The sequence below is a fragment of the Hyposmocoma kahamanoa genome, unplaced genomic scaffold, assembly GCF_003589595.1.
Source record: "Hyposmocoma kahamanoa isolate Upper Pololo Valley unplaced genomic scaffold, ASM358959v1 94, whole genome shotgun sequence".
Classification (NCBI taxonomy): domain Eukaryota; kingdom Metazoa; phylum Arthropoda; class Insecta; order Lepidoptera; family Cosmopterigidae; genus Hyposmocoma; species Hyposmocoma kahamanoa.
Window position 1 is genome coordinate 2,263,711 of NW_020654878.1, and position 13,006 is coordinate 2,276,716.

The 13,006-nt window shown below is 38.1% G+C and overlaps 1 protein-coding gene across 1 annotated transcript in view; it reads left to right on the plus strand.

The window, feature by feature from the left end:
• The first annotated feature begins 2,079 nt into the window (after nt 1–2,079).
• LOC113237886 (synaptic vesicle glycoprotein 2B-like) overlaps nt 2,080–13,006 on the plus strand; it is a 49,328-nt gene continuing 38,401 nt past the window's right edge. The window contains exons 1-2 of the mRNA XM_026474592.1: nt 2,080–2,216; nt 11,288–11,368. Of these exons, the coding sequence (XP_026330377.1) occupies nt 2,183–2,216; nt 11,288–11,368 (115 nt within the window). The 5' untranslated portion in view covers nt 2,080–2,182. The remainder of the gene's footprint in view (nt 2,217–11,287; nt 11,369–13,006) is intronic.

The following is a 13,006-nucleotide window of genomic DNA, read 5'->3' on the forward strand; positions in this document are numbered from 1 at the left end:
AGCGAAGAAGTCTTTTTCATTCTTACTGCACAGGCCCAATGCTTTTTTTGATCTTATTCTGTGGAAGTGGACATTTCCAGGTTAGCAGGAAATGGAAATGACGACCTCGGTGGCCTAAAGGTTTGAACATTGGATTGAAGTCCGGGTTCGATTCCCGATAGGCTAAATATCGTGAATCGAACCCGGATATTGATATTTTGTATAAAAAACACTAGCAGTAGAGCTCCTTGTAAAAGAGTTCGCCCAGGGAAACTACTGCTACCTTACCTCTTTCTGCCGCCAAGCAGTAATGTGACCATTACTGCGGTCAGGTTTTGAAGGGTAAAGGTGCTAGTGAAATTACAGACACATAGGACTTGTCACTTGGGCTTTGTCCCAGGGTGACAGGCGCAGTAGCAGTGTCCCTCATATCTTTGCGATTTCAAGCTGTGGCTTACCATCAGACTCACGACTTGTTCATCCCGTCACTTGATATTATTAAAAAAAAACTTCATAGGTACTATCCCTACATCATTTATTTTGATCACGGCGTCCTACAGATCTCGAGAAGTAAGGTGAAAATTGGCGCTTATCAAGCATTGACTTACAAATAAATGGACGACGGGTCTAATACAAAAACCACGAAAAAAATATCCCAAGTCAATCTATTTAAACGTAGTGACATGTAAAGGAATATGAAAAAGCTAAAACGTTGAATTTAAATTGTAATGTCATCGCAGTACTGTCTAATTTTGCTTGCTTCGCTGTCAGTCGAACAAACGAAGACTAAAGCGCGAATGACGCTCTGTATACGATCTTAACGCCCTATAAGTTCGGACACTTTTTAGCGCGGACCCGACGTCCATATAATTGTAAGTCAATGTTGTCAAATATATCCTTCGCCTAATAAGGGGTCAGTCCCCACTCTATTGGCTCAGATACCTTTTTTATCCCGCCAATACCTCGGTTCTCTACATATAATCTGCACGGAGACACTAAAGCGGACAACATTCTACGAGGTTCTGGACAGAATCTTTAAATAGAATTAATGATACTGTCATGTTCGGTAACCCTTAATCGACATCGGCTGGTTGCTACTTGGAGACGTATACCGCCTGAAGCTCTATGATTGAAACTCAGAAGCATGCTTTTGGGCAGCAGCTTACTTACATGTTTAGATGATGTTACTGTTAGTGTAAGTTGTATAATCTTAATAAATGAATAAAATACAGAAAAAGATGAAGCTGCGTGAAATTTCAGGCACATGGGCCTTGTTAACTTATGTGCCCGGTGCCCATTGACTTACAATTATATGGACGTCGGGTCCGCGCTAAAAAGTGTCCGCACTTGTAAGGCGCTAAAATCTTATACAGAGCGCCAAACTCCGCTTTAGTCTTCATTTGTTCGACTGACAGCGCGATACTGCGATGACATTACAATTTAAATTTCGAATAGGTTGACTTGGGACATTTGTTTCGTGGTTTTTGTATTAGACCCGTCGTCCATTTATTTGTAAGTCAATGCCGGTGCCCCTCAAGTCTTTGCAATTTAATGCTGTCAATTTTCAATGGACAGGCATGTCACATAACACCAGGCGCACGATTTGTTCGTACCGTTACTTGGAATCATAAAAAATATAGAGAGCTAAGCATATTTTCCGTATTTACAAAACTAAGTTTCCCGAAAAAATTTGAAATAACAAATATACGCGATTAGGTAGACAAGAAAAAATAGTTTTATTTCCAATGTATAACAATTGCGGAAACCTAAGAACTTTGCCAAAATTTTAACAAAGAAATTAAATTAATATTAAGACTAAGTTCCTTGCATTTTTGCTTGGTAGTAATCAAATTCGTTTTTCAAATCTCAGCCTTCGTGGCACTTTTTGAAAAATCACTTGGAACTTTGCAGTACTGTAATCTTTCTGAAAGGTGTACCTGGCAGGCTTAGCGTAGACAGAGTTTTCAACTGGTACAGTGTATAGTCTTTTTTTTACTTATAACTAACTCTACTCGCATTTCTCTTCCATCGCAAATCGTCCACCGGTCAAGTTCTCGGCCGCAGTCTCAGTAGCGTCGCGCAACCGACCGCGCGAGCCGCCATTTTTACAATTTCGAAATTCGATCGCGAATGGTGTGAACGTACAGAAAAATAAATGTTTTTCTTTTTTTATAAGTGCCATAGATAAACATAGGAAGTGAAAATGGTGTGTAAGGTGGCACCAAAACTTAATTCCCGTAAGTTTTTAAATATGATTTTTTTTAATTTTATTATTATTCGTGTATAGTTTATATCGGTTAAAATACAAAGAAATAACTAGAATTTCATTCTCATCATAATCATCAACTCATTCATACGTTCCACTGCTGAGCACGGATCAATGCGGTTTGGAAACTTCACGTGTTTTCCGGAAATTGTGAACCTTCTTCAACCAGCAGGTTTCATCACTATATTTACTTTCAGCGGAAACTCATGGTAAATTTCAAATTAAATTTTGCACCTAAATTCCGAAAACGTCTAATTCGAACTCGCGACCTCAGCCTGAGAGGCAGTTGAACAAACCATTAGGCAATTACTATGCTACAATTTTAATTTTATCAAAACTATTATTACATCAGAAATGCTTTGTTTATTAAAATTAAAATTCTTTAACTAAAACAGACCTGAAAGGTGATTTGTTTCCAACTTAATCTTAGAACTAAGTCCAAACTCATGGTGCCACGATTTCGTTAAATAAGGTAAACTATTCTTTTATGGGGAACTGTACAGATACGTTTTTACAATAAGATTCTGGAGCATATATTGAAATTACCATTTCCTAAGTTTAAATACATAAAAAACATTTTAATTAAAAAGTCATATTAAATAAAGATGTATGGAAAGATCGCATGAGTCTAAATTCCCCAGAAATTTGATTCAAAGTGTTTTTTATAGTATTTACTTAAGTTTATTTGAAAAGAGCAATTCGTAGAGTTTCTTACTCGTTCTTCTCAGGGAAGTCAGCATAGTGAACGAGCAGTAGTTTAAAATAACGCGTTTTCATGTGTCTATTTATTTTACATATGGAATATACGATTCTTTGACCTTCCTGGTGCGTACAGAAAAATGATACAATGTGTTTCTTTTTTGCGATTACTAAGTGATGAGACGAACAAAGATCTGTAGGGCACTGCCACTGCGACCGTCACGCCGAAACATAAATTGACAAGTTCCATATATTAGGTACTGCTTGCAGAAATAGGTAAGGTGGCAGTACTTCCCTGGAGGAACTCTTTCACAAGGAACTCTACAGCTACTGCAAATGTAATTAGTATTTCCCGAAATTTAGAATTCAAGGCTATTCAAAACCTCAAATTGCTTCGGTTTATTCCACATAATAACGAAATCGTTGAATCAATCACTTTGGTTGAAAAATACGCGCTTCCTAAAAATTTTCACGATAATCAAAAAACATAAACTTATCACGAAATTGTACAAGAAAACCACTGTACTCAATTGGTACTTTATATATATCAATGATTTTTTTTTAATGTCAACTAAACTAAATAGAACACGTATAGTACGACATACATTATTCAAATGGTTTTAATTTCGAGTTAGGTTTTCGCGATTGTTACAAATAGGAAATGAAACTAATTTTTCCGGATTTAAAAATTAAAATTTTTAAATCCGTAAAATATTTTAAGGTTTTAATTTCGTTTGAAAAAAAAATTCTGAAATAAAGCCAGTGTTTCTGCTACTCGATCCGCGCAATAGAACCTATTCAGTTCGGGAAAAAATTATATTCGAGCTAAGAGTCGATACTCTCATCAAGTGCGTCTTTACATAAAAAATGCCAAAATCGGTATTAAGACGTAAATAATATTTTTTTAAAAGCCGGAAACACACGGAGCGTATCGATATCGCGTATCACATGCTAATCTACGGTTAACAAGATAAAAATGACCATACCATTGTGTTCAAGCCTTTATTCGAAACTGTTAATGCATTTGCCGATTAATGTGATGAACGTTTCATTAAACGCAGACTACATTATTTTAATGCTACCAAGTGACAAGTCGTGCGCCTGTTGGTAAGCGACACGCCTGTCCACAACAGTTGCAGTGCCAGTCAGAACTTTAAACCGATAATTGCTGAGGAACACGACTCCTACGCTTGTCTCCCTGAGACATAAGTTGACAAGCCCCATGTGCTTGTAATTTCACCAGTATCTTTGCCCTTTTACATTGCTTGGCGACAGAAATAGGTAAGAACTGTTTCTCAAGGAGCTCTACTACTAACCTCATTATGCTGCTGTACGAGCTAAGACCAACTACCCCAGTAATAAATCTATTACTTATGACTGTTGCTCTCACTGTGTTAGATTGACTGACTCAATAACTCCCTGAATAAAAAAATATGGAAAATACATATGAAATGAAACTACTTCTTGGGGTATACATCGCGCACATTTGATTTGAAAAAGTAATAAAAAAAACTTGAAAAGTAGTTTCTTGCGAATTAAAAAAAATAAACTATTTGAAACTATTACCGATAAAACTAATGAGTAGAAAACTACAAACATTAAAATTTACTAAGAAAACAAACCCGTAATGAAATCGGCCACATCTTGAGGTTGTTTAATTTTACATTAAAAATGGCTTTTGTAAAATTACTGCAGTGTCGAAAAATTTTTACAATACTTATATTTAAATATTTTATGACATTGTTATACATACATATTATGAATTCGCACCTTTAGTGTTATCTATCACACAACTTTCAAAAGTGAGTCTTATAGATATGAACGAAATTTACGACATCCATGCCCCAACGATTTGCACTGTGGGCACTAGATGGGGAGGTCTCGGGTTCAATTACCAGTAGGACCAATTTGGGGAATGAAATTTTGGAGTGTTCTGGTTAATATCCCGGGCTGAATTCCGTTGGTTTGGTACTTATAGAACAGGGGATTTTGTATGTAATGAGATTGAGACCTGGTAATTGGTTGTGGCTTCAGGGCACTACCTAGACTACCCAGCAGTAATTATTCAGTTTATTTTAATTTTTAATCTGACATTTTACTTTATAAATATTTGTATTACCTACGTATAAAAACGTAATGAATTATTGTTATTATTTATGAATAATGTGTACTTTGTTCGCACTATATTTTTATGTATTTTGACTTCAACAACTATTGCGTCTAGATAAGTCCAGAGTCCATTGTGAAAACCGTTAAACCGCCGACGTTACGAAAGAGAAAGAATATCGCCTCCTACAATGTTAAAGGGTGTAAGCTCGCAACTAAAATTTAATTTTTGCAATACACTTATTCCTTCTGCCAAGCAGGAACGGAAGCATTACTGCGTTATGGTTTTGAAGGTTGGCGATACTATAGATACAGAGAACTTCTTTCTTTATGCCTCAGTAGCTCTACTATTTAAAGGATGGAAAAAATAATTGAACTCTACCACGAGTTTACTATGACAATTGTCGCTACGACCGTGTAAATTGCTTCACAATTTTGGATGGCATATTATTCAGCGCGCATAGCGACCACAAGAAGAAACAACATTTTGTGCACAAACATTTACATATGTACAAATGAATAGTGACGGTAAATCTCATGGTAGAGGCATTGCAATTTACATTGCAACTGTCATCGATAGGCGTGTCGTTCACCACCGAAGACCCACGACTTGTTCCTCCTGTCATTGGGTATCATAAAAAAATTGTCTTTGGGTGAAAACCCTACTAAAGCGCGGGCTACACCACGATCGAGGCTAAGCTAAGACAATACGTAGTAAGTAGTGACGTGCTACACTATGAATACGTGCGGGGGTAAAGGGTGGCAGAAGAGCGACATGTCGATGCCTTACTTACTTATTAACTGCCTGCGTGGCCGAACGGTTACCATGCCGGACTGCCACGCAGAGGTCCCAGGTTCGATTCCCGGGCCGGGAGAAATAGTTGTATGGCCTACAATTATTTCTCTCGTGAGTTTGGGTGTAATTTGTGGTTGTCTATGTGTGTGTCCATGGCACCCGCGACACAGGGTTTTCCCTAGTGCGGGGCTATGTTGAGTGTGTGCGTTATTTATTTATTTATTTATTATTATTATTATTACTGTCTCAAACACGTATCATATAAAGAGTGATATTGAGGAGATGGCAAAACTTTCTATTTATTTCAAATTTCTTATCAAGGGTGTTTATATGAAGGAACAATCACATTGCAGTTTTTTCATTTCAGTTACTTTGTGCTTTAAGATACTAAATAAATGGAGAAAAGTTAGACCTTGTTAATAAAGCTGTCTTTTTGGGAGTGACCTTAGAGAGTAAACTTCAATGGTTTCCACATATACCTTCCTTATTCAGCAAATTAAGCTCGGCTGCATACGCGGTCCATAGAATACGTGAGCTTACCGATGTTGCTACTGCTAGACTAGTTTATTTTAGTTACTTCCATATAGTATAATGTCCTACGGGATTCTCATGTGGGGTAAAGCGGCAGATATACAAACCATATTTGTGTTGCAAAAACGAGCTATTCGTTCTGTGTACCGTTTAGGTTCTCGGATTTCTCTCAGAGAAAAGTTTAAGGAGACTGGTATCACGACTGTGGCATCACAGTACATTTAATCAAATATTTTGTATGCCCGTAAATATATACATAATTTCATTATGAAAAAATATATCCATAATATTAACCTTAGAACTAAGTCCAAACTCACGATACCACGATTTCGTTTGACTAAGGTAAACGATTCTTTTATGGGGAATTACGTTTTTACAATAAGATTCCGGAGAATATATTAAGATTATCATTTCCTAAGTTTAAAACTTACATTAAAAGTATTTTAATTGAAAAGTCATATTACAAAATTGAAGAGTCTGTTTTAAATGAAAAAGTATGGAAAGACAACAAGAGTCTAGATTCCACACAATTATGATTCAAAGTGTATTCTGTAGCATTTAAGTTTATTTGAAAAGAGCAATCCCTAGAGTTTCTTGCTTGTTCTTCTCAGGGAGGTCAGCGTAGTGAACGAGCAGTAGCTTAAAAAGTAGCTTAGAAAATGACGTTTTCAAGTATAAAAAATTTACTTATGAAATAAATGATTTTTGACTTTTCGACTTTGAGAAAGTAAGGCGACGATATTTTACAAAGCTTAGCGGGATCTTTGGGGCTCCGTTCACCAGTACGTGAGTGTGGTAGAAGCGAGGAGGACGACGAGGCGGTGTGGCCCGCTTCGTCGTGGGTAGGAGGAGGGAGAGGACCTAGCTCCTCCCAGGTGCTGGGGAGGTTCCGGTACGCAAAGTCGATCTCGGATCCCTTTCATTAGTGCACCCGAGAAGGCCACCGTGGGCTTTTAGCCGGTAGAAGTCCACCAGGCATCAGAGGCATAATATAGTAATAATAATAATCCAAGGAGAATATCCCCGCGAAAAAAAGTTTAGTTAGCTCAGTTAGCTTAGCTGTTGTGGCATAGCCTGCGCTTGACAAAGAGCCATTATTATAAAAGATGGTATCCTATCAATGTGCGATTAATTATCGACACGCTATATCACTTATCAGCGTTTATAGAGACACGCCCTGTTGTTCCCATCTTATGGTAATCATTCATTGACCAAAGAACGACAGGCCGTCTATAACTAGTTGAACGAACGACCTTCGTTGTACTCCCATGTTTACTAGCTTTTTACGTCGCGTTATGAATTTGCCGAGTCTACATTCATATGTGGGTAAGGTCGAAGGGTGTTGCATACTAGTTTACGTTTACGAAGAAAAAGGAGGGTCTGTATACTTTCTAATAATAATAATAGTAACGTGCTAGGCAAGCCCATCAATTACACAGTCTCAAGTGAAGGACTTCCCTGTACCTATTGTACACCTAGTGGTGGCCACTTACGTGGCAGTCCAGCATGGTAACCGTTCGGCAACAGAGGCAGTTAAGCAGCAATTAAGTACGTGTGGCAAAGATTTGAGGAACACTGCCACTGCACCTGTCACCCTGAAACATAAGTTGATAAGCCCCATGTGCCTGTGATTTCACCAACAGCCTTGCCCTTTAAAACCAGAACGGCAGAAATAGGCAAGATTATAAAATGTTAATTTTAATACATACACGTCGTACTTAATGTTAATTTTATTTGTTTATTTATTTTTACTTTAATTATTGCGTACACACCAATTACAATAAATAAAGAAACTTAAAAATAATTACATGAAATCAAATTATAATATCAATCAATTATAAATCAGTATTAAATATAAAAAAAATAAATTACGACCTTATGTACGCTTTCCTGGAAGTTTTGTCGTAAAAACATATAAACATTTTTCCACGATGGACTTTTCTTCATCGGAATCCTTTCAGCATTCGTAAGCTTGCGTTCATCATTTGAAGGCTTGAGTTATATCTCTTCTATTGGCTCAGAGATTTTTCAAAAGTAAAATATAAAAAAATTTCACTTCAGGATTCGTACTTCTATCATCTTCTATCATTTATAAGCCGGCGAATTCCACCATTTGTAACTGCGGCGTAGCTTGGGATGCGTAGCGAGAGGTACTTTTATGAATATAAACTGGAATAATCTTCAAAAATATACTTTATTGCACTTTTTTACATGCTTATAGTGTTGGGTTACATTTCGTTAATTCAAGATGCTCCATTCTTTTCTTAAATCATTTTTCAACACATTTTAATTACAAAACTATTCATTCAGCCAGTGATTCTACTCATAGAGTAGAGCCTAGACTACAGTACCTTTCAAGTATCCAATATTCCCTGGCCATCTATACCCAAACAAGCCGCATACAGAGAGAGTCGTGCGGTATAGGTGAATTAACGCGCTACGATTCGGGACCACGGGGTGGCAAACAACTTGTGGATTCTACTACGATGATAGTTGTTAGGCGCATAGAGTCGAGACAGCTCTTTATTCAAGTCTGGGGAACATATATTACCGTACAGAAATTTGCACATAACGACGAGTTGGCGTAAGGAGTGAATAAATTACACGTAATACGTAATCTACGTCCATTCCTGCTAAAAGTTGAAGTTGTGTCGCCAACTCGCGTTCTGGTACCTTGTCATAGGTAACGCATTTCCATTTCGAGATAATGGCACCATAAGTTTCATTGTTACCCTAAAAAAATGTCAATGATGAAACTTAATGAGATATTAATTAGAAGACAGCTCCCTATTGCATAGAACACGTAGCAGTTTTAACAGCATTTTGGAAATGTTTAATTATAAAATAGCAGAGCCCATGCATGAGCATTTTATTTGCGTGCTGGTGTGACAGGCCACACATACATAATTTGAATTAAATTAAAATGTAGGTCAAACAGGGGGTGCAATTTTAATTTTTACTTTTATTTAAATTTGAATGTTGTTTTTTTTAAATTTTATTTTATTTTAATTGTAAGTTTTTAATGTTACTTTATTACACTTTTGAGTTTGAAGGCGTTGCTCTCTTTAGATGAAACCAATACCCAGTAGTTGGAATTAGAGGTTGGTACAGATGTAAACAATAAGCCGTCAGACGTAGTGAATTATGTTTTGAGTTAAATCATTCAACAACGTTGTCTTAGTTTCTTATATTAACAATGGCGTTTGATAACTGATGATATTGAACACATCATGTATATAAATTTGAACTATTTTCATACACCGTCTTCTATTTTCTTGTGAGTTTACTTCCATTTAGGTACATACAAAGGTTGCTTAAAGTGATACCATCGCTTATTTTTTAATTAATTGTATTGCATTATTTGTTTCCATTTTGGTGTACAATAAATAAAGTATGTATTTTTGTATTTGCAGTAACGTATTGTAATCCTAGCAGATATTATCAATGGTACCAAGACATCGGAATAACACCCACTCCCTAGATTTGTTTGCCGCTTCTCCCCGAGGAGCTGACACCTTGATCTATATCTAAGTGACGTGGACATAATAAAGGTCACATAGTACTAAGTTAAACGATGTGGAAACATTCGACACAAATCTTTCCACCTCGAACAGTCGAGGGGATATAAACTGAAGAATTTCTGGTTTATTTGTGAAGCACACCACTACATATGCAATTCCGAGCTCTCGCTAATATCCCTATAACAAATAATGGTACCAGGCAAACGTACTTATTACGTGATATCAAAGTATAATAAATTAATACAATTTATTATAATAATAACCCAAATGAAAGCTTATAACATAGAGAAAGTGCAGAAAACGTTTGTAAGATTTTATTTTTTTTAAATTTATACAAACATGCAAATAGGTTCTACCCCTACATGTATCCTACTAAGTTTTTTTTTGTTATCTTGGTTATAATTCATTGGAGGTTAGACGAATGAAACACCAAGTTGTGGCTGTGTGCAAAATTATGCTCCTAACAATTATCACCACCATAGAAGACACAAGCTGTTTGCCACCCCGTGCTTCCTGATTCCGCGCTCCCAGTCGGCGCTCAATTCTCTCCTTGCCACCAACACTAAATGCGACTTCTTTACAATCCATCTGTCGGTCAGCGAGATAGGATTGGTTTCGACGAGTAGTGTTAGGTGGTGACAAAATTAAGTGTTAAAATAAATGTGGTGATGCTATAATTAAAATAATAAGCCTCATCAAGTCTCATGTACAATTGATGATAAAAAAAAACCCAAATGTGAAATTTATGTCATTGTTTAAAGCAGAAATTCCCAGACTGTTTTTCTCATAGACCACTTTCAAAATTTAACTGGTTCCGGTGGACCCCCTGCAGCTACATTTCTACCATATTCCATATCCAAATTATTTTATGTCACGCCAACATAGGCCCCTGTCGAGTCTCCCGTGGAGCCCTGGGGGTCTAAGTCCCACTTTGGGAACTAAAAGTTAAAGTAACAAAATCAGAGACAAACCGAAAATAAAATTGTTTAAAACCTGCTAATGCAGAAAGAATTGAACTTATTATAAATTAATACAAAGATCGAACACGTAGTAAAAATTCCTTCGATCTGTTGGGATTCGAACCAACGTCTTCCAGCTTTAATAGATTTCTTGCAGATGGCGCTACGGGAAAAAAGTCGTTGAATCTGCAACAAGCACATAGAAAAATTCGTAAGGTCCCCTAGTTCGTCCCGTGGCTTAATTGGCAAGCGGCTGGCACGGTTTGCTGGAAGACGTTGGTTCGAACCCAGCCGGAGCCAGAATAATTATTACAAACTAGTGGAGTAATTTCACAAAAATAATTTAATGTCCTGGTGGACAAACATCATGACTTCAATAAAATAAAAAATTAATTCTTTTTTTGTTTATTAACACTCTGTATTGTTGCAGCGACGCGGCGGGGACCGGGTGACAATCATGACGGGCAGACTACAGATATCGCTGATTACGAGACGGCCCTTGACATTGCCGGTAGGTATTTTATTTGATTTTTAGTTCGGGACTTAATCATGTGTAAAACATTTTTTTCTATAATCCCAAGTGACGGGAAGAACATATCGTGCGCCTGATGGTAAACGACACGCCTGTCCATAACAGTTTCAGTGCCACTCAGAGCTTTAAATCGCAAAATTTTGAGGGGCGCTGCCACTTCGCCCGTTACCTTGAGACATAAGTCGACAAGTTCCATATGCCTGTAATTTCACTAACACCCTTACCCTTCAAAACCGGAACACAGTAATGCCGACATTACTGCTTGGCGGCAGAATAAGTAAGGTGGCAGTACTTCCCTGGACGAACTCTTTCACTAGGAGGTCTACTGTTACTATTTAAAAAAAAAAAATTAATTATTTTAATTAGGTACCTCGACGTTTCGGATGTACTGCAACGCTTATAGTCTCGAAGGGACTGAAGAGGCGGTTGTCAACATCTTCTAGCGGTGCGAGTTTTTCTAACCACCCGCACTTGGCCTTTATTATTTATTTGTGCACTAGGGTTGTCACTAGACCGACACACAACACTCACGACATCCGGCGACTTGTCGGACGATACATGATGTCGTTTACATTTGCTGATAACTGGATCCCAGGACGATGAAAGCTTAAAACCGTCTTCTCGGTTGAAATTACGGTGTTTTTTTAATTTCAATAACTTCACGTACGATTCTACTATAGTGATGATTTTCTATAGAAAGGTTCTTGGGATTATGACGCTCAATCCGGCTTGTTTCTTATTCCAGCAAATGCTCGGCTATTGCAGACTTATCGAGCTGACGGTTCCTAACGGCCGCGATGTGTAAAAATCGTGAAAGTTTAAATGTATTTTGTTCATTTTCATAGGACAACTTGTTCTCAATCAGTGTGTCCTGCCTTTTTTTTTTTGACGGGGGGAAATCTTTATGGATACCCCTGAGCCCAGGGAGACTCAGGGGTTATGTAGGGACTCTCCCTCCAGACTGGAGGGCCTACACCACCCCAACCCCCCCGGGTTTCCCTCTCGCCGGTTGAGTCGGCGCCGTGGGATCAGTGAACATTCACCACGACCTAGCTTACGCCAGGGCTCCCGCGCCAACGGAGAGGCGAGTCGGTTGTCCTCCGACCCGCCCCCCAGACGAGTGAGGCCGTGCAATTCTGGCTCCGGTAGTGTGTCCTGCCTGCCAATCGTGCGTGAGTGAAGCAATATCCTCCTAGAGGTTTAATACGTGTTATTTGTATTTACTCTCTCTAACTGTGGAGGAAAACATTGTAATAAAACCGCATGCCGAGTCAACCCGCACTGCGCCGGGTGACTAACGACACGTCTACACCGCACCATAACCACGTACTTGGGAGTGGAAGATCTAAAGATCACAGTCTTATTATGTAACTACAAGTTCATGAGACAAGAAGAAAGGTAAAGATGCTGGAGAATTTACACACACATGGGACTTGTCAACTTATGTCTCAGGGTGACAGACGCAGTGGCAGTGCCCATCAGCTCTTTACTATTTGAAACTCTGAGCGACACCAGGTGCACGGATTTTCGCCCCGTCACTCGGTGTCATAAAAGTATATTCCCAAGGAGGGTAGACGTCAGGTAGGCGGCCAGTCATAAAACGCCATGCCAAATCTT